The sequence below is a fragment of the Daucus carota genome, chromosome 2 (genome assembly GCF_001625215.2).
Source record: "Daucus carota subsp. sativus chromosome 2, DH1 v3.0, whole genome shotgun sequence".
Classification (NCBI taxonomy): Eukaryota; Viridiplantae; Streptophyta; class Magnoliopsida; order Apiales; family Apiaceae; genus Daucus; species Daucus carota.
The window spans coordinates 56,681,221-56,699,881 of record NC_030382.2 but is presented as its reverse complement, the minus strand read 5'-3'; the positions used below and the strand labels follow the sequence as shown (position 1 = coordinate 56,699,881).

The window sequence follows — 18,661 nt, the reverse complement described above, 5'->3', positions numbered from 1 at the left end:
AGGTGACAATGTAAGAACATGATTAAAAAAACATAAATAAAATTAAGATTTGTCGTGATTTAAATTGTTGATTACGTGTAGAAATTTATTTTCATTTTTTCACCATGAATTATAGTCCAATAATTTTTATAGGCCGCCGCAACGCGCGGCTTCTCAACTAGTCAATATACTTATATAAAGGAGAAGCGAGGGGCGTGTAGGTGGAGCCTCTCACATCGCTTCGTTTTATTTTTTTAATTTTCTGGAATTTTTTGATGAAAAATATTAAAAATTAAAACTGCATTTTTTAGTTTCGGGTATATTGGAAGCAAGTTTCAAAATCTGATTTTGTTTCAGATTATTTATGGAATATAGTATTTTGAAAGTTTTAATCTGATTTTGTTTCAGATTATATAATTATGGAAAATAGTAGCACACAAGTCTCTCTGCACCTATAAAATACCCATATAGATTGTAGGGTTTTTGATCATCTAAACACAACCTCCTCTCTCTCAATACTACAACTCTACCTCTCTCTGGTGATAGTTCTCTATTTTCTGGAATTTTTTGATGAAAAATATCAAAAATTAGAACTGACTTTTTTAGTTTCGGGTATATTAGAAGCAAGTTTCAAAATCTGATTTTGTTTCAGATTATTTATGGAATATAGTATTTTGAAAGTTTTAATCTGATTTTGTTTCAGATTATATAATTATGGGAAAAAGTAACACACAAGTCTCTCTGCACCTATAAAATACCCATATAGATTGCAGGGTTTTTGATCATCTAAACACAACCTCCTCTCTCTCAATACTACAACTCTACCTCTCTCTGGTGATAGTTCCCTATTTTCTGGAATTTTTTGATGAAAAATATCAAAAATTAGAAATGTCTTTTTTAGTTTCGGGTATATTGGAATCAAGTTTCAAAATCTGATTTTGTTTCAGATTATTTATGGAATATAGTATTTTGAAAGTTTTAATCTGATTTTGTTTCAGATTATATAATTATGGGAAAGAGTAACACACAAGTCTCTCTGCACCTATAAAATACCCATATAGATTGTAGGGTTTTTGATCATCTAAACACAACCTCCTCTCTCTCAATACTACAACTCTACCTCTCTCTGGTGATAGTTCTCTTGCTCGATTTTTAACTCGGTGGTGCTGTTCTTCTGCAACGATAAGTGAAGACTGTTTATACAGTATTAAAAAAATAAAAGTTGTTGCAAGCAAAGGTAGTTATAGACCACTATGTTGGAGTCGACAAATCCAAACACGGCAAAATAATATAGTCTTGACATGATATTGATGAATGATATCAATAAATTAAATTGTTGTGATGTATGTTTGTTGGTTATTATTTTATAATATTTGTTTTGTTCTTCGAACATGTTTGTTGTTGTTAATTTTTATATGCTTTACTTTGTATACAGGGAAAAAAAATTCATACATTATCTGTTTGCTCTGTTCAAGCAACTTTTAAGTGAAAACTGTTCATACAGTATTAAAATATAAAGTTTGTTACAAGTAAGGGTAGTTATAGACCGCTATTTCACGGATTTAAGTTAGATGTTTTTGTACACAATCAATCCAAAAAAATTGAGGTAAGGTGACAATGTAAGAACATGATTATTTAAAAAAAAAACACAAATAAAATTAAGATTCGTCGTGCTTTAAATTGTTAATTACATGTATAAATTTATTTTTATTTTTTCACCATAAATTATAGTCCAATTTTGCAATTTTATATATTATTATTGGTATTACATCAAGATTTTTATAATAAAAAATTTATTTTATCCTACAAATATTAATTTTGAAATATTAATATACTTTTTATAAACAACCATAAAATTATTTTATTATACAAATATTAATATTGAATCATTAATATAATTTTTATAAACCGCCGCAACGCGCGGCTTTTCAACTAGTTGAGTATATGATGAAATACATGAAAGTCATGTCCATCTTTTAGAAACGGCTAATATAGGTTGATACATTAATACTGACGCCATTCATGCAATTAGAGTGTTATTATATCACCAATAGTTACTACAAAACAGGCCTTTTAATCCAAATTAATAAAAATCTGAACCTCGATATTTATATATTAGTGCACATTTATTTTTATTCGCAGCTGCTCAAATTCATACATTTGATTTAATGACGTCATTCATCCACCCTGCCCTCTAGGTGCTGCCAACCAATTTTATGCATATCAAAGCCGGAGAGGAAATCCACTGTCAAAACTTAACATGACAAATTATATGTACTAGCCTTTAACCCGTGCGAAGCACGGGCGATTATAGAATTCGTAATTTGTTAATTATTATTTAAATTTTACATCATTTTTATTAGTATTTTAGTATTAATGAATTAGATTTTAACCAGATTATATTTACCAACTGATTACATTTTTTGGACGACTATGAATTATACCAATATCGGTTTATTATAATATAGTATATAAATAATATATACATTATATTTAAAAGAATAATGGTGGAGTTTTTTTTATCTTGTATAACATCACAAGTGTTAGTAATTTGAACGGTATAAAACTCTTTAATATTGTAAGAGTAAGAGAAGTCTACATGTCACCCACTTGTAGTTATAAAAAAGTGACCGAACCAAAATTTTGTACGACTACAAATTAAACATATGTTGCCTTATTATATTATAGTATAGATTTTCTTCACTAAGGTACATAAATATTTTAGAGATGTCCGCTGTGAATTGTGATTTAATTCAATTTTTTGTTTCAATATTGTATCCCTCTTCTTGTTTCCCTTATCAGCTTAAAGAGTTGATTTGCTGAAATTAATAAACGTCAGTCATACATCAGTTCTTCTTTTTCAAAATAAGAAAGGTCTAGTTAAATTATTGTTGTGACGATATTTTAGACTCTGGGACAACGGCACATTGGCACAGAGTATGCAAAAATTCTAAAATTTTAGAATCCAATATATGTTACTCCCTCCGTTTTGAAATACAAGTCGTTTGACTTTTTTGCACGCAATTCTAAGTGCTTTGACCGCATGCTAAAAATCATTATTTTTTAAAAATAAAATTTGAATTAAAATATGTGATATATATTTTTATTCAGAAAAAAAAATCAAAAAAAATGATTTTTAACATGCGGTCAAAGGATTTAGAAATACGTGCAAAAAAGTCAGCGACCTATATTACAAAACGGAGAGAGTATACTAATTGCACGGAGCCAATAAATCAAGGAGATCAGTATATTGCAACATGCAAGTTATAATGTCAGTTTAGCATAATTGTAGAATAAATATTTTCTTGCGAGAAAAATATTCACTTATATATTTTTTCAGATATAAATAATAAAAAAACAAGTCAAGTTAAACCCGGATTTAGATCACTGCAAACGCTGTATAATCAAGAATTAGGTATGAGAAAAATAATATTAAAGATGATAAAGTCTTGTGATGAATTGATGATGCTCATTATAATATACTCCTACTTATCTACTCTAGCAGCCTTTGCACGCCTCTAGTTTATTTTTAGTTAACTTTCAAACTAAGGTGCTACACAGAAGCTTCCAGCAATTATAATTAAAATAACACGCATTTTACATAGACCCCGTCAACTTTTCTGTTTTCACTAATTAAAGTTTTAAACTAATCAAAAAAATTGGTCGTTAACTAAGTCTTGGGAAGTTTCAACACCATAGTCCTCATATTTGTCAACATTCAAATGCACCACGGTAACGCGTAAATATTAAATAAATAACCCATGCTTCTAGACTTGCATTGCATATACTATATATAACAACCCAAACTCTGAAACATAACATAAAATTCTACTTCAAATACTTAGATTTGTACTCTGCTTCTCCAGGACAAGTCTCTGAAAAAACTGTACAACTATTATTTTTTGTAGCCATGGTAGAGCACGAGCAAGAAAGACCCCTAGCCTCGGAAGCTCATCAAATCTCGATACCAAATGACACCGTCACGCAACGATCAACCGAGGAGGAGACTGAAAGAAAGCGTCTCCGGAGAAGATGTGTGCAGTGCTGCGGGTGCACCTCTGCAGTACTAGTGATCTTAGGAGTAACATTATTGATACTCTTTTTGACTGTTTTCAAGGTTAAGGATCCGAAGATAAATCTGAATAATGTGACGATCAGGGGACTAGAAGGCGTGGATCCAAGAAATCTTGTACCAAGTACAAATTTGACACTCATAGCAGAAGTTTCGGTGAAAAATCCAAACATAGCATCATTCAGGTACAAGAATGCTACAACAGAAATTTACTATGAAAATGTGCTTATCGGTGAAGCTCAAATACCTAAGGGAAATGCTAAGGCCAGGAAAACAATTCAGATGACTGTGACTGCAAATTTTTTGCTCGAAAAAATTATCAGGGTTTCTCAATTACCTGCCGATTTAACAGCAGGAACCTTGGCTTTAGATACCAAAACCAGCATTAGAGGGAGGGTTGAGATTATAGAGATAGTTAAGAAGACTGTTGGGGTGAAATTGAATTGTACTTCGACTGTTGTTATAGCTGATCAGACTGTTCGAGATCAGAAGTGTACTAAATCTGTTAAGTTTTAGTTTGCAGGGGAGGATTTAGGACACTGTTGCTATTATTTTCCTGAGGTGGTTCATACATTTGATATGTGTAAAATATTATAATATGTTATTGCATCTTAGGTAATAATAATTGATATTTATCATATTCTATGAAGCAGCCACCCTAGTTGCCTAATTATATATTGTGTGATTTCCATCATGTGCTATTAGTACTTATTGAATTCTCCAACTGTTAAATTGCTCTTGGTTTTTGGCCAAAGGACAATAAAATGAACTGGGTTATGATATGTTTGTTAGGAGTTCAAGAAAAAAAAAGATACACACATATCAATCACTGGTGGAGAGATTCCTTTTTAGCTAGAATACTTATCTTATGCTTATAGCAAGTGTTCTGTATATAATTTAGCAAAAAAAAAAAAGCACTCTCCAGTAATAATTTAAGTGATGAGTACAACAATATTCTTATAGTTATTACTGTGATTGATTGATAAAAATCTTCTCAGAATGTGCTAGTTTCGAATGTTATATCACTTCTAGATAAATTCAATTGAAGAATTTGTCGTAGGATGAAAAGTAGAGACCGTATTTAAAAGAACCAAAATTAAGTCTTATAGGGATTTCAATAGTCTTTGCAAACTATAAAGAGTCCCAATATTATATAACTGAAACCCGCTAAGAGAGTGATACAAAGAAAGTCAAAAATATCGATTAGAATCTTGTAAAACAACCTTCCCTTTCTTTGCTGAAAAGCAGGAAAAAAAGTTTGATGAAAACTTCTATTACCTTGAAACATGCTTAAAAATGACCAGCCATTATAAAAACTAAAAGTAGGCCAAGTTAAAACATGATTGGTTGTTGTATATGAAAGAGGGGATTTACAACTAGTCACAATAGAATAAAACAAAACTATCCTTCTGATATCTTAGGAAGAGAGTACCTGATTACCCATCATAGCCATGTACTGCTCTGTGGAACTTCACAATTTCGGATATGTTGAATTATTTTCTTCTCCTGTCAGGTGAAACTAAGAGGGCTTCAGCAAGAAACAAATTGTAAAAATATATAGAAGAGAATGTTGCCGAAAAAGATGGACAAGACACAATACTTTGGACAATTAATCAACATGAAGTTCCTGGGACAAAACCGCTGGGGGCCTTAACAAAGTGGCCGCTGCAACACAAGTAATGATGATAAATTGATAATCTGTCAATAACTGTCATAACTATCTGTAGCAAAATTTCTGCTCGTCAAATTCATCAAAATGTAGTCACAAAAGGTACTTGGTAGTTTAATTTGAAAGATTAGCCAGATATCAAATGCAGGGAATTGATCATAATGAGTTTATCTACCACAGTAGTTAAATTCTCTTTAATTTTCCCAAAAAATGGAGCAAAGACGTTCACACTTGAAGAAAAACACATGAAGAAAATATATCAGATGACTGATTTCACAGCATCGCCAATATCTATAAAAATGATACATCGCACGCCTAGAAAGTAGAAAACATTGGTACCAAGAATAAACATCTTCTCCGAAATCATCGTGCAATCTTTCACATACCTCATACCTGGAAACCATTATATACCGAGAACAAACATCTCTTTCAGTCCTTTCATCAAACACTTTACAATACAAATCCTCGGACAATAACAATCCCAGCTTCACTGCTTAGAACCCACGTTAAAATTTACTCCCTCCGTCCCCCTGAATAGTATACGGGACGGGGACGCGGCACAGACTTAATGCTCCTATAAAGTGTAGTTGTGTAATTTATTTTTAAAATTTTCTTTTTCTGAATTAAAGTTTGGATGTTATATTTTTATTCAGAAAAAGAAAATCTCAAAAATAAGTTACGGAACTATATTTTATAAGAGTATTGAAATGCGTGTCGAGCAGTTAAAAAGAAACGTATACAATTAAATGGGACAGAGGGAGTATATCTTTTCCCTTCCTTTCAATTCAAATATATTGTTATTTCGATAATAAGACACAACTACAATTTACTCAAAAAAAAATGACACAACTACGATATTCTGTAATAAAAAAAAGAAAAAAAAAAGACGCAACTACGATATTATGACTTTTTTTTAAAAGAAATTTCTAACTAATAGTTAAAAGATGGGAAATAATTAAATAATGTAATTTTATTAAAAAAACAATAACAATATTTATTACTTTTGTCTGGACTAATATTTATATTTATGATTATTTTTCTAAGGAAATTTACAAGAACTGTTCATACCGTAAAATTGAATATTATGATCGTAGCAAAATAAATTTACAAAACCACTACTTATAAGGTTTAATTTAAAAAAATAAAATTTGTAAGTCCAAACAATTCATTTATCACCTAAAAGAAATAAATAAATCATGACCAACCCGTTTATAATCTAAAGACTTAACTTAAAAAAATGAGTTATTAAAAAGAAAAATAATAATTAATAAGTAAATTTAACTTTAAAATTAATAAATATTTTTTAATAATTTTATTTATAAGTCTTTGATAATTTAAATTTATAAACTCAAAAAATCAAATTATTAAAATACAAGAAAGTTCATTATTAATAAATAAAATTTATTTAAAAATTTATAATAAAATATAAATCACTAAAAAAGTCCAAAAACACTAATATTTTTGGCTTTCAGACTTCAAATCCCGGGAAAAAAACATTTCCACTTTTTTTGCCAAACGACAACACAAACTAACTTAAAATGCTAAAAAAAACACTTACGTAATTAGCCAAACAAGGCCATAATCTAATCCTATAATGTATACTGACATGAACTTTAATAAATCTAACCACGTAAATTGAGATGTGAGGGGCATCTCAAATACAAGTCTACAAATTGCCCTCCAGGACAGCACTATCAAAGGGGGTTGAATTCCATCAAAGATCTCTCCCTAATCACCAGAGAAACACAATAGTATCACATTTCAGTATTCAAGCTTTAGAACACCCACAAAACGGTCACATCTTAAAAGTTCAAATTAACATCAAATTAAACAGACAACTGTTGGATCTTTAGCAAATATAAAAACCAGATAAGATTATCTCTCAAATCCACAAATCATTAAATGGTTTCATACTACAAACAAAAATGCAGCTATAACAGTACGTTCTTCCTCAACGATTGGCCTTGGCAACCCTTTCAATCTCATCCTTCTTTTTGATTGCGTAGCTGCATGATGTTTAAAATAAAGATTAGTAATACACTTGAGTGTTCTGTGTTGCTGTGTGTAATCAAAGAAAATTACCTGTTAGAAGAACCTTTTGCGGCATTAATGAGCTCATCAGCAAGGCACTCAGCAATAGTCTTGACATTCCTGAATGCACTCTCTCGTGCACCAGTTGTGAGAAGATAAATTGCCTGATTGACACGTCTTAATGGAGAAATATCAACAGCCTGACGCCTCACCACACCAGCAGAACCAATACGAGTGGCATCTTCTCTTGGACCACTTTTGTTTGAAGATTACAAAATAAAAGTTTTTTAAGTAATATGTTTGGAGAATGCTAAAAAGACAATGAAGAGACAACTATGGAGATTGAAGGGCAGAAAAAAACTATGCAACTTAGTCAACAACATTGGAGGAAAGAGAGATGCAACAAAATTTGTGACAATGATGCTTCACCAAGGAAGCTTCCCACTTTCCCATGAAAATTATAATGTCTGTTTAAAACCCAAAAAAAAAAAAAGTTTTCCAGAGCAACAATGAAAATTATAAATATTTCGCAATGGTCACATGGTTTCACCCGCGTTAGAGATGAATGCATTAACGAACAAACAACGCTATACATAAGATACAGATACCTGTTAATAACAGCATCAACAATGACTTGGATTGGATTCTGGTCAGTTAGAAGGTGGATGATTTCCATAGCATGCTTGATGATGCGGACTGCCAACAACTTCTTTCCATTGTTTCTCCCGTGCATCATAAGGGAGTTAGTCATCCTCTCAACAATTGGGCACTGGGCCTTCCTAAACCGCCTAGCTTGGTATCTTCCAGCAGTGTGAGGCATGTATGTTGGATGCTTCGCTGCAGTTGCAGTTATGTAATCCTCCACTGAAAGATCACCAATCTGTAGACGGACATAAAAAAATTAAAACAATTGAGTGTGTGTAAATGGATGAGAAGAACGCATATTAGTAGCAACCATATGGAAAAATGTAGTGGGGCTTGTTATACTGCACATGTACAAAAGCAAGACCCCAAGAACCCACTGCTTTTGATGTATCTAGCCTATATAAACTGAGACCACAACAATGTAAGACAACATATTAAAGTTCCAGATTAATATCATTATTTAGCAACAGAAGCATTTAAGAGGTCTTTCCATTATAGTTGAACATTTTCATCAAGCATATATTGCATCTTGTAACAACATCTATGCTCGCAGCAGAAATAAATAATGATAAGGGTACAATTCAACAGAACGGCTGACTAGTTAGGAGCAAATACAACTTGGAGCCCATTCATATTCATATAATTATAATGTATATTAAAAAATTATATTTAGGGCGTGTTTGGATCATGATTAATGAGCCCTGTTAACAGGAATCGGAACCTCAAACCAATGAGATGGTGTTTGGATTAGCAAATTTTATTGTATGGAATGAAAATCTCATTCCCATTTAGTGGGTAAATCTTTCCTTCATAGCCCATGGGATACCCAATCTCTTACCCTTCATTCCCATTTCCGATTCTCATTCCCACCCACAATCCCAACGCCCCCTTGTTTTTGTAAAAAACTTCCATGTCAAAAGTTTCATATAATTTGAATAAAAGACGAGACTAAGGGGGTTTTTGGCTGGTAGATGGGAATGAGAATCGCAAATGGGAATGAGGGGTATGGAAATGAAAGGTATAGGAATGAGTATCCCAAGAGATGTGGAAGGAATGATTTACCGATCAAATGGGATTGAGATTCCCATTCCATACCACAAAATGGCTAATCCAAACACTAACACATGGGTTTGAGATTCTAGTTCCCGTTAACCGGGAACATTAACCATGAACCAAACACCCCACAACTACTTTGATTCCTCTAGCATATAAAAACTACGTTGTAATTCATTTCGGTACCTACTACTCTAACATCAAATACTAAATACAATGCTAACAGCAAAATATAAATTATGCAATCGACGTCTGAGAAAATTACTTAAATTTCCACACAATGTCTCAATATTCAATTGCTACATCATAAGAAACCACAAATGATAAGGTTTAGCGAACTGTAGAGAGATTGTAATAACTAATAAGATTACCGAAACATCATCGTAAGACCAGCGGTTGAAAAGCATGACATCAGTGTGAATAAGATTCTCATCAGTCTTAGGTACAACAGCAGCAACGGGTTCAGCAGTAGTCGCCATGGTTAATCTCTCTAATTAACCTGATATCCAAGTCATTACAATACATTAATTAAGAGTTATTACAATACATGAATGTACAGAACGTATGCTTATGTATGTATATTACAGAACAAATTACTGAGAAAAGCTAACCTTACCTTAGTCTTAGGTTTGGAGGAGGGGATGAATGGCAGCGGCAGCTCGTTACAGAGAGACCCTGGTGCAAAACCCTAGCTCTGGCTATATAATTAACGGGTAAGGTGTTAGTAATGGGCCTGTTTCGTGTATTCATCTTTTATTATTGGGCCTGACTAGATCACCTAGCCCAAAAAACGGGACTCTGTTTATCTATTTAAATTATAAATCCTACTACATATTTCAGTATGTTTTTACTACTTTGTCCCTCAACATTTTATGTATCTTCAAAGTATTGCCATTATATACGGAATATTTATACGGTATAAACAGGTGTTCAAATCTCAGCCACACATTCTTCTTTCTCGGCTTCTCCAAGATAACTAGGGTTTTCAAATTTGAAAACATTTGCTCTAAACTCTCGCGCCTGAGCTTCATCTCCCTCCGCCATTTCGCCCTTTTATATCACACTAATCATCTTCTCTGACATTTGGTTCTTGATTTTATTCAAATTTGAATTCCGCTGTGTGTATCTATCTGTATCTCTCCTTCTTACTCTCATATATTCGTCTCTCTCATATTATAATATATTGCCATTGATGATTGATTGTTCTTGCAGAAGCTTGATTCAAGGATATTTTGAGGAGCATTGATTTATGATTTGAAGTGCAGCTGGTAAATCAATTCTCCGATTAAATCTCTCTCGCCGCAGTTGGTAATCGGTCTACCCCTCTCTGTTTCTTGATTTACTTTAGTTACAGTTGATGCATATTTGTTAGTATTTGTTCGAATATATATTTTTTGCTTTTTTTTTCTTTTTCAGTTTCACAGCTTGAGATGGATGTTGTTTGATATGGCCAGTTTGTTTTGGAGATGGATTATTGTGTTTTATTTGTGCAGTACAACTATTTGATATAAGTTCTGAGAGAAATTTTAATTGTTTTTTCTAAATTTCAGATTCTGAGTTATATAGAGATATGTTGCTTTTGTACACATAGATTTTGTGACGCTTTACTCATTATATATCGGGTAATTATCTAATATATGATGATGCATATAATTTAGTATATTTGCTGGTGAGTTTTGTTTGTGTGTCAAACCCTAAGTTATAAACATAACACTATTGATGATACAAGTTCGAAAGATAAATACTAAAGGTGATAGAAGACGAAGAGTTTTAATTAAGCTTAAATTGCATCTGGAAGCTATTTCAACGTATAATACTGTCAGTTTGTCAAAACACAATCTTCTCTTTTTACAAAATATATAATTAAGACCATGCTTTTCAGCATGTTTTGCTTACTAACGTATTTTGTTACTTAATTATATTGAGGACTTAAGTACCGGAAAAAGACACACACACATATATGGTAAAGTATTAGGTTGTTTATCATTAGAGAGACTGGGACATGCTACAAAAATTAAGTTACACCTTTTTGATGGTTTTGTTCTATACATGACAAACTCACGATATTGTTGAAATGGTTATGAATTTGTTATAATATCTTAACTAATTTACATTTGAGTTTCATGTTTTGGAGTATTTTAATTAGGCGAGTTAGAGTTTCAACTCTTTAAGTTCTAAAAAGGAGACTCTTGAACCTGGTCTAAGACTGTGTTTGAAATTGAACTGAATTAATACTGGACAGAATAACACATACTGGACTGAATTGATATTGAATGCTAATATTTGCACAGTTTTAGTCCCAAATATTCCTTTTATATTGTTACTCATCTTCACTTAACATCACCTGCAGATAGTCATAAGCAACGGATAATCAATCGGCTTGACGGGGCAGGGCAGCATTCGGATGCCTTTGATTTCGCAACGGAAAGAAATTTTTTAGGTAAAAATTCAGTCTTTCTAACATGAGCTATGCATGCAGTGTCACATAGAAATCTATCAGAAGCGAATTGTGACGTTTGCGTGATCCTGTGGGGAAGCCACAAGGTGTGATGGGTTGGTGGCTTATTCGAGCTGTTAAGAATTGATGGATCATGCATATATCTTCAACATATTGGTAAGAATTGAAGGAGAACAGGACACTACTGCATCAAATAGGTTCAGATGAAATTTAGTTCACATATTAGAGCAATAGAAATCCTATGATTTTTAACATAGCAATATAAATAATGTTCTTCCTCTCAGATGTTCGTTTTTCAGAGATTGATTCATGTAGATAGATTTGAGAATGAGTATTATTTGATTATGATAATTATATGTTCTTTAATGAGAGTTTGAGTGTGCTTACTTACACTATTTCAGACTGGTGATTGATGATTCAGAAGACAATTAAATAGGTGTAGAGCAATTCAAATGTAGGATATAAACTTGCAGACTTATTTCATTTCTGTTTGACGAGTTATAAATGTGATGTAGAGCTAACACCCAAAGTTGTTCCACATTGGATTTTGGACTTGCCAATTTGTTAGGATCTGAAATAAGCCATGTAACTACACAAGTGATGTGTACATTTGGGTATGTTCATCTCTTATGTTCTCAATAAAATGGTCAAGTGCGAAAGTTTGTTCTTTGCATCGTGCTCACTGCTGCTTATTTCTGTAGATATGTTTCACCGGACTATTTAAGTGCAGGGATGTTAAACAAAGGGAGTGATCTTCTTGCACAAAAAGAGGAAGCTGGGAAAAATGTACAAACTTTTTTAGTTGATTTCTTTGCACTTGCATTTAGTTAAATTTTATCTGCCCTAATAATAATTTATTAAACTTTTTTAGTTGATTTCCAGTTATTGCACTAGCAGAATCCCTTGATGCCGAAATCAAAAGATGGTCCACTGGGAAGGAGGGGAACTTGCGTGCATTGCTCTCAACCCTGCAATATGTATGTATAAGGCCTTGCTTATTATTGCTGCACAATATACATTATGCTTTGCTAAGAAGTTTTTGTTTTGAGTTTACACTCTTTCATCTTTAGAAATAGAGGTCACAGTCAGGCTGACACTTCCGGATTGCATGCTCCTTAACTAATTGACGGAAAATCGTCCTTGCTCCCAATATAGATATATTCTTCTTTTTGTGGATAATTCAGAGAGCTAAATATGAAGCTCTTAACTAGAGCGGGCATATTATTTCAAGCTTTTGACTTTAATATTAAAAGAATTGCATTGCAGTCAGTGAGGATTAGATTCCTTCTGAATTAAATAATTTTATCCTATAAAAGCTCCTCATGATTACACCGGTTCCTGATCTTTCAGTGTTATACTGTTCTCCATCCCTTAATAGAATATCTAATCAGTTAGTCATGAAGTTCCTGGACAAAAGATGACTCGGCATTGGTTAACATAGTTCAAGATTAACAAACTAACTAATCGCAGCCAGCATTTGATTTTCTGAACTTCTGTCTGCAGATCCTTGGTCCTGGTACTGATTGGCAACCAATATCCCTGACAAATATTATAATGTCTGATGCTGTGAAGAAAGCTTACTGAAAAGCCACTCTCCATGTACATCCAGACAAGTTGCAGCAGCGAGGGGCAAGCATCCGGGAAAAGTACATTTGCGAGAAGGTTTTTGATCTCCTCAAAGTATGTACTCCCTCTGTCCCATTTAATTGTATACGTTTCTTTTCAACTGCTCGACACGCATTTCAATGCTCTTATAAAATATAGTTTCGTAACTTATTTTTGAGATTTTCTTTTTCTGACTAAAAATATAACATCCAAACTTTAATTCAGAAAAAGAAAATTTCAAAAATAAATTACACAACTACACTCTACAGGAGCATTAAAGTCCGTGCCGCGTCTCCGTCCCCCAATGTATACAACTCAGGGGGACGGAGGGAGTATATAGTTTCCTTCAGTAGAAACTATGTACATAATATCTGATTCGTTTTTGGCAATTCTACTGGCAATTCTTTAGGTAATTGCCTATAGAAGTTGATTTTGGTCTGGATGCAACTTGCAAGAGCTTCTGCTATAATTTTTGTTAGTTGTAATTTATTTTGAGACTACTGTTGCTGAGTATTGTACTATTGTTGCAGAGCTTTTTCGAGAAGCTGTTACTTTTCCCCAAATGCATCCCAATCCAATTTCAATTTATAATTCAAATTCTCAAGTCTCAACAAGGTAAATTGTACTCTCTCTTTCTCTCATGTATGAAATATAATTTAAATTTCAGATTTAGTAATCTTTTATATTTTTAATCTTGGCCTTTCTCATTTTTTTGGGTGATAATTTAGTGTTGCTTCGTCTTGCAGATGTAATTATAATTCGACTAATATACATGTTTTTAATCCATTAAAAATATATTTTTAATGGAGTTGCTTTGCACTTGAGAAAAATATATTTTGCATACTGTTGGGTATGAATTTCGGTCAATTAAACAAAACATGGAGTAGCTTTGTACTTGAGAAAAATATATTTTTCATACTATTGGGTATGAATTTCAGTAAAGATATGTTGTCATATATTCTATTGTTATAACTAGCCAGCTAATGCTGTGAGCTCTTCTCTTTTTTTGGATCGTCGTAATTATTACAAAGTTAACCTAATTATGCCTAAGATCCTGATTTCACACGCATTATGTTGCTAATTGTTTGTATAACTGTTACGTAACCCTGTTTAGCTGAAATTGTATGCTTGACTTGGAAACAGTAGGTGAAGCGTACAAGTTGAATGTGGCAATCAAGACTATTTGTATCATTTTTCTGGAACATAAATGAAGGAGCATTTGCTGACCACTCAGTTTGTTTTATTGCAACTGCTGCTCCTGCTAATTTGGACCCAATCCCAGAGTATTCTTCGGATGATGCTAATTTGGCCTCTGAGGTATGTCATAAAATAGTGGACTTTGTTCACAGATTTCGTTATAAAATTTCCGACACTTGCATATCTTATTCTCACATCCATCCTGTTTCAGCCAATTAAGCCAACCTTTGACATTGTTTCCTATGATGTAAATGTTAGTATTATGAAATATGTTAGTTTGTATATAATCATTAAATGAAAATGGGTAGGGAGCTACCAGTTATCTTTTACATTCTACACTATCCTTTTTAGCGTTTCTTCTACTGTTTGCTTAGTAGTTAGCGCTATGCAAGTGTAGAAATGAATTAAAACTTATGTCTTAAAATTTCGCAATGACCTCTCTTGGTGTATCTATCAGTTAAATATCTGGTCTGAATACTTGACTTTGCATGCAGTTGATTATATGAAGTGGCTACAAAATGATATAAAATTTATCTTCCATTTTGTGCTGACATATATTAAGTTTCAATCAAATTGTGTGATTTCTTAGTTTTTTGCTCTTGGTTTTTAACAGTGAGTCAGTGACAAACTTTCCGCATCTCGAAATGCGTTGTCCAAAGCTTGACGTCTCTGACGAGTTCACACTTGGTATCCCTGGATACACATCTGCATTTTCTCACTGTAGTAACAAGGTGACTATTGCCGAAGTTTCTGGGGGGACGGGAGAAATAACTATATTGGAGCAATTCATCCAAGAACATGTAAACCCTTGAGAATTTTTTTTTATTTCATTTGGTTAATTAGGTTTCAAATATTAAGTATTGCACCAGAATTGTTAAACTGTGAGACATAATAATTTTCTTAGCTGGATTTGGTTGTGATATTATTGCAAATAATCTGTTGCAAGAGCCTTGCATATTTTTTTGAGCACTGTGATTATATAACAGCCAAGACTTGATTTCAGCAATATACTTTACACTTCTTTATGTGTACTTTAGTGTAGTTTATGGTTTTACCTTGCTGCTAATATGTTGATTAAATAGTCTTTTTTTTAATTTTTGCAGAAATAGAAAAAGTGATCACCTAAGGCTTATTGCTGACAAATTTTCTGCATGTTCGGTAGGAAAGGTGGTCAGATTTTAGGTGTTGTCTAACTTGGTTTCCTTTATTCAGTAGGGAGGCTGCTCTCAAAACACAGTGATGATGTTGCTTTAGTAAGATGTGCTGTTTTTACTTAACAAAAAGAAAGAAAAAACTGATAATTATGTCTAGGAGTACAAATATCCTGCATCACTTATTATATACTATTATTTGAAAATTTAAAAATCAAAATTGTTGATAATCATTTTTAGCTTATAATCTTTATGGACTTATAATCATTTAATTGATAAAGTTTGGGTAACTAAATTATAAGTCGATTTTCGACTTATAAATCAGAATGTAAGAAGTTAAAAATTCTAAATTTTCTAGCACCTTAATTTTAATTTAGGCCAAAATTTATCTTCACTCATACAAATTATAATTTTACTTTTAAACTTAATGGATCTATATAAAATAATTTTTGTCTACATATATATATATATATATATATATATATATATATATATATATATATATATATTATTTTTGCTAATTCAATGTCAAATAAATTCTGTTTAGGTTGGAGTTGAAGTCAATTAACATCATAAAGTAACAAATATTGATGGCTACTTTCAAATTTTGAAAACAACTAATATTTGGGTCTTGCCTTCCTATTTTTAAAACACAATTTAAATTTCTATACTATATTTTGTATAATTTTATTTCTATAAATTATATTTATAGTTATATATATTTGGGACACGTAACACGCTAACACGAAACGAAACGAAAAAAATTATTATGAGTTCTCATTTTTTATACACGAAAGTACACGAACACGAAAATACACGATAGATTTCGTGTCGAATATGGATTTTCATTTTGGGTACACGAAATACACGAAAGTAAATGAAAAATCGGTTTTTCTATGGTGTGCCCATGGGCACATGCTAATCGCGGAAAATTTTGTGCTTGGATCATTTTGATTGGCTCCTATCTCATGATAATGGTGGACCCCCCTGCAAATACACCAACCACACCAATCAAAATCTCCCAAATACAAAAATTTCCGCGCTTAGCATGTGCCCATGGGCACACACTAGCCAAACCGATGAAAAATTTGTACATGATTATATATATATGTTATATGTTATAATATATTATATATATAATTGTGTAAAATTATACAAGGAAATTAATATTAAAACTATTTTTAATTAAAATTATATTAATGTATTTATATACAATCTACATGAAAAGTATACGAAAAAAACACAAAACGTTTCGGATCGTGTACGGGTTTCAAATTAGGTACACGAAACCAATAACGGGCGGATACGAGTTTCACCTTCGAGTACACCAAACGAAAGTATACGAAACGAAACGATTGCCACCTTTAATCGTACCAAATATTGGACTAATGAGATTAGCTCTATTATCAGATGTTTTTCAGTTTAGAATATATTTTAGATGAGAACAAAAAATAGAAAAAAATTAAAATAATTTTCATCCAAAATCAAAAAACCTCAACTATAATCAAATACAAATTTAATTAAACATATTTTTTTCAAAAACATTATTTTTCAACGCCCATGCGGAGCGGGCAAACATACTAGTTTGTTTTATTTTCATTCATTCATGGCCGGCATTTTTACAAACAACATAGAATTATTAAAAAAGTAGTGTTCGGTGTAGGGCTGTAATTCGAGCCGAGCCGAGCGAGTTTCGAGCCGAGCCTAATTCGAGCCAACTTTAATCGAGCCGAGCCGAGCCGGCTCGATTAACTAATCGAGCCTAAATCTTTGGCCGAACTCGACTCGGTTAATTTCACGAGTCGAGTCGAGTCGGCTCGTTTAGCTAAACGAGCCGGTTTTAACGAGCCGAGCGAGCCAGCTCGTATAATTTTACACTTAATCGAGCCCAAACTTCTACCCGAACTCGGCTCGTTTAATTTCACGAGTCGAGTCGAGCTGGCTCGTTTAATTAAACGAGCCGAAACCTTTACCCGAACTCGACTCGTTTAACGAGTCGAGCCGAGCCGAGCCCACTTAAATGAGTTCGAGCCGGGCGAGCTCGCGAGCCGCCCGACTCGAATTACAGCCCTAGTTCGGTGCACAAAAAAGTAGTGTTAGGTGCACAAAATTGTGTACGAATTTTCATAAATAATGATGTGGCAATGGATGTGGTGGGTTTTATTTGGAATGTAAATACAGAAGCACATTCAAATTAAAATCCAACACATGTAATTATGTACAAAATTTTGTACATATTTACGTGCACATAAGCATTTTCCTGATTAAAATCCTATTCTTCAATGAACTTCGACAGCAGGATTCGTGAGACTATATATTTTTTGAATTTCTCTCCGCGTATTAGAAAGCAGTTTTTAATCGATAAAACAAATTCATGATTTTATTGTAAAAATAAAAATATTATTTGTATATGAATAAAAATTTAAATATTATATTTTTGTTATAAAAATTTGAAATAATTTAAAAAATTATATTTTATAAGAGAGTTTTAAAATATGTATGGAGTCTCTCCTTCCCAAATATATACAATTGAATAATTGAATAGGATGAGTAAATTTTTATTGAAGAAGAAAAACAATTAAACTGGCAACAAACATAAAAGGAGAAAAGGTGAGGGGCATCTCTGCAAACACTTGCGAAAAAACAAAACAGATTGTGCAAGAGCACACAGAGTCGCTGAACTCGAGTCCTCGTGTTTCTTAGTCGAAATGGAGCTCTCTGTCTCAGCTCACTAATTGCAACACCAAAAAATAAGGCATACTCATATATGTCATAATGCCAATGAATACTAGAGTTCATAG

General features: G+C 32.5%; 1 protein-coding gene and 2 long non-coding RNA genes across 11 annotated transcripts; 1 reads left to right on the top strand and 2 right to left on the bottom strand.

Moving 5' to 3' along the window:
* Positions 1 to 3,712: 3,712 nt before the first annotated feature.
* Positions 3,713 to 6,548, bottom strand: LOC108208593 (uncharacterized). 2 transcript variants are annotated; one of them, XR_010289306.1, is made up of 3 exons: positions 6,114 to 6,548; positions 5,652 to 5,716; positions 3,713 to 5,570 (listed from the first exon to the last, which is right to left on the bottom strand). It is a non-coding gene; the product is annotated as an uncharacterized LOC108208593 (long non-coding RNA). The 2 variants fall into 2 exon arrangements; XR_001804334.2 differs by having other exon boundaries at positions 6,107 to 6,547.
* Positions 6,549 to 7,520: 972 nt separating this feature from the next.
* On the bottom strand, positions 7,521 to 10,207 carry LOC108205818 (small ribosomal subunit protein uS7). Of its 3 annotated transcripts, none has more exons than XM_064088391.1 (5): positions 10,071 to 10,207; positions 9,821 to 9,950; positions 8,360 to 8,631; positions 7,803 to 8,006; positions 7,521 to 7,726 (listed from the first exon to the last, which is right to left on the bottom strand). In XM_064088391.1, exons 2-5 carry the CDS (start codon positions 9,926 to 9,928, stop codon positions 7,672 to 7,674), a joined length of 639 nt encoding a protein of 212 aa, XP_063944461.1. In that variant the 5' UTR covers positions 9,929 to 9,950; positions 10,071 to 10,207; the 3' UTR covers positions 7,521 to 7,671. The 3 variants fall into 3 exon arrangements, with proteins under 3 accessions (XP_063944461.1, XP_017231393.1, XP_017231394.1); XM_017375904.2 differs by having other exon boundaries at positions 9,821 to 9,948; positions 10,066 to 10,204; XM_017375905.2 differs by having other exon boundaries at positions 9,821 to 9,948; positions 10,061 to 10,161.
* A 209-nt stretch (positions 10,208 to 10,416) lies between these two features.
* On the top strand, positions 10,417 to 16,030 carry LOC108226991 (uncharacterized). Of its 6 annotated transcripts, none has more exons than XR_010289301.1 (10): positions 10,417 to 10,567; positions 10,662 to 10,757; positions 11,800 to 12,521; positions 12,609 to 12,693; positions 12,790 to 12,884; positions 13,411 to 13,587; positions 14,043 to 14,127; positions 14,656 to 14,829; positions 15,323 to 15,509; positions 15,813 to 16,030. It is a non-coding gene; the product is annotated as an uncharacterized LOC108226991 (long non-coding RNA). The 6 variants fall into 6 exon arrangements; XR_010289303.1 differs by lacking the exon at positions 15,813 to 16,030 and having other exon boundaries at positions 10,418 to 10,567; positions 11,800 to 12,063; positions 12,423 to 12,521; positions 15,323 to 15,707; XR_010289302.1 differs by lacking the exon at positions 15,813 to 16,030 and having other exon boundaries at positions 10,418 to 10,567; positions 11,800 to 12,063; positions 12,309 to 12,521; positions 15,323 to 15,707.
* Positions 16,031 to 18,661: the final 2,631 nt, after the last annotated feature.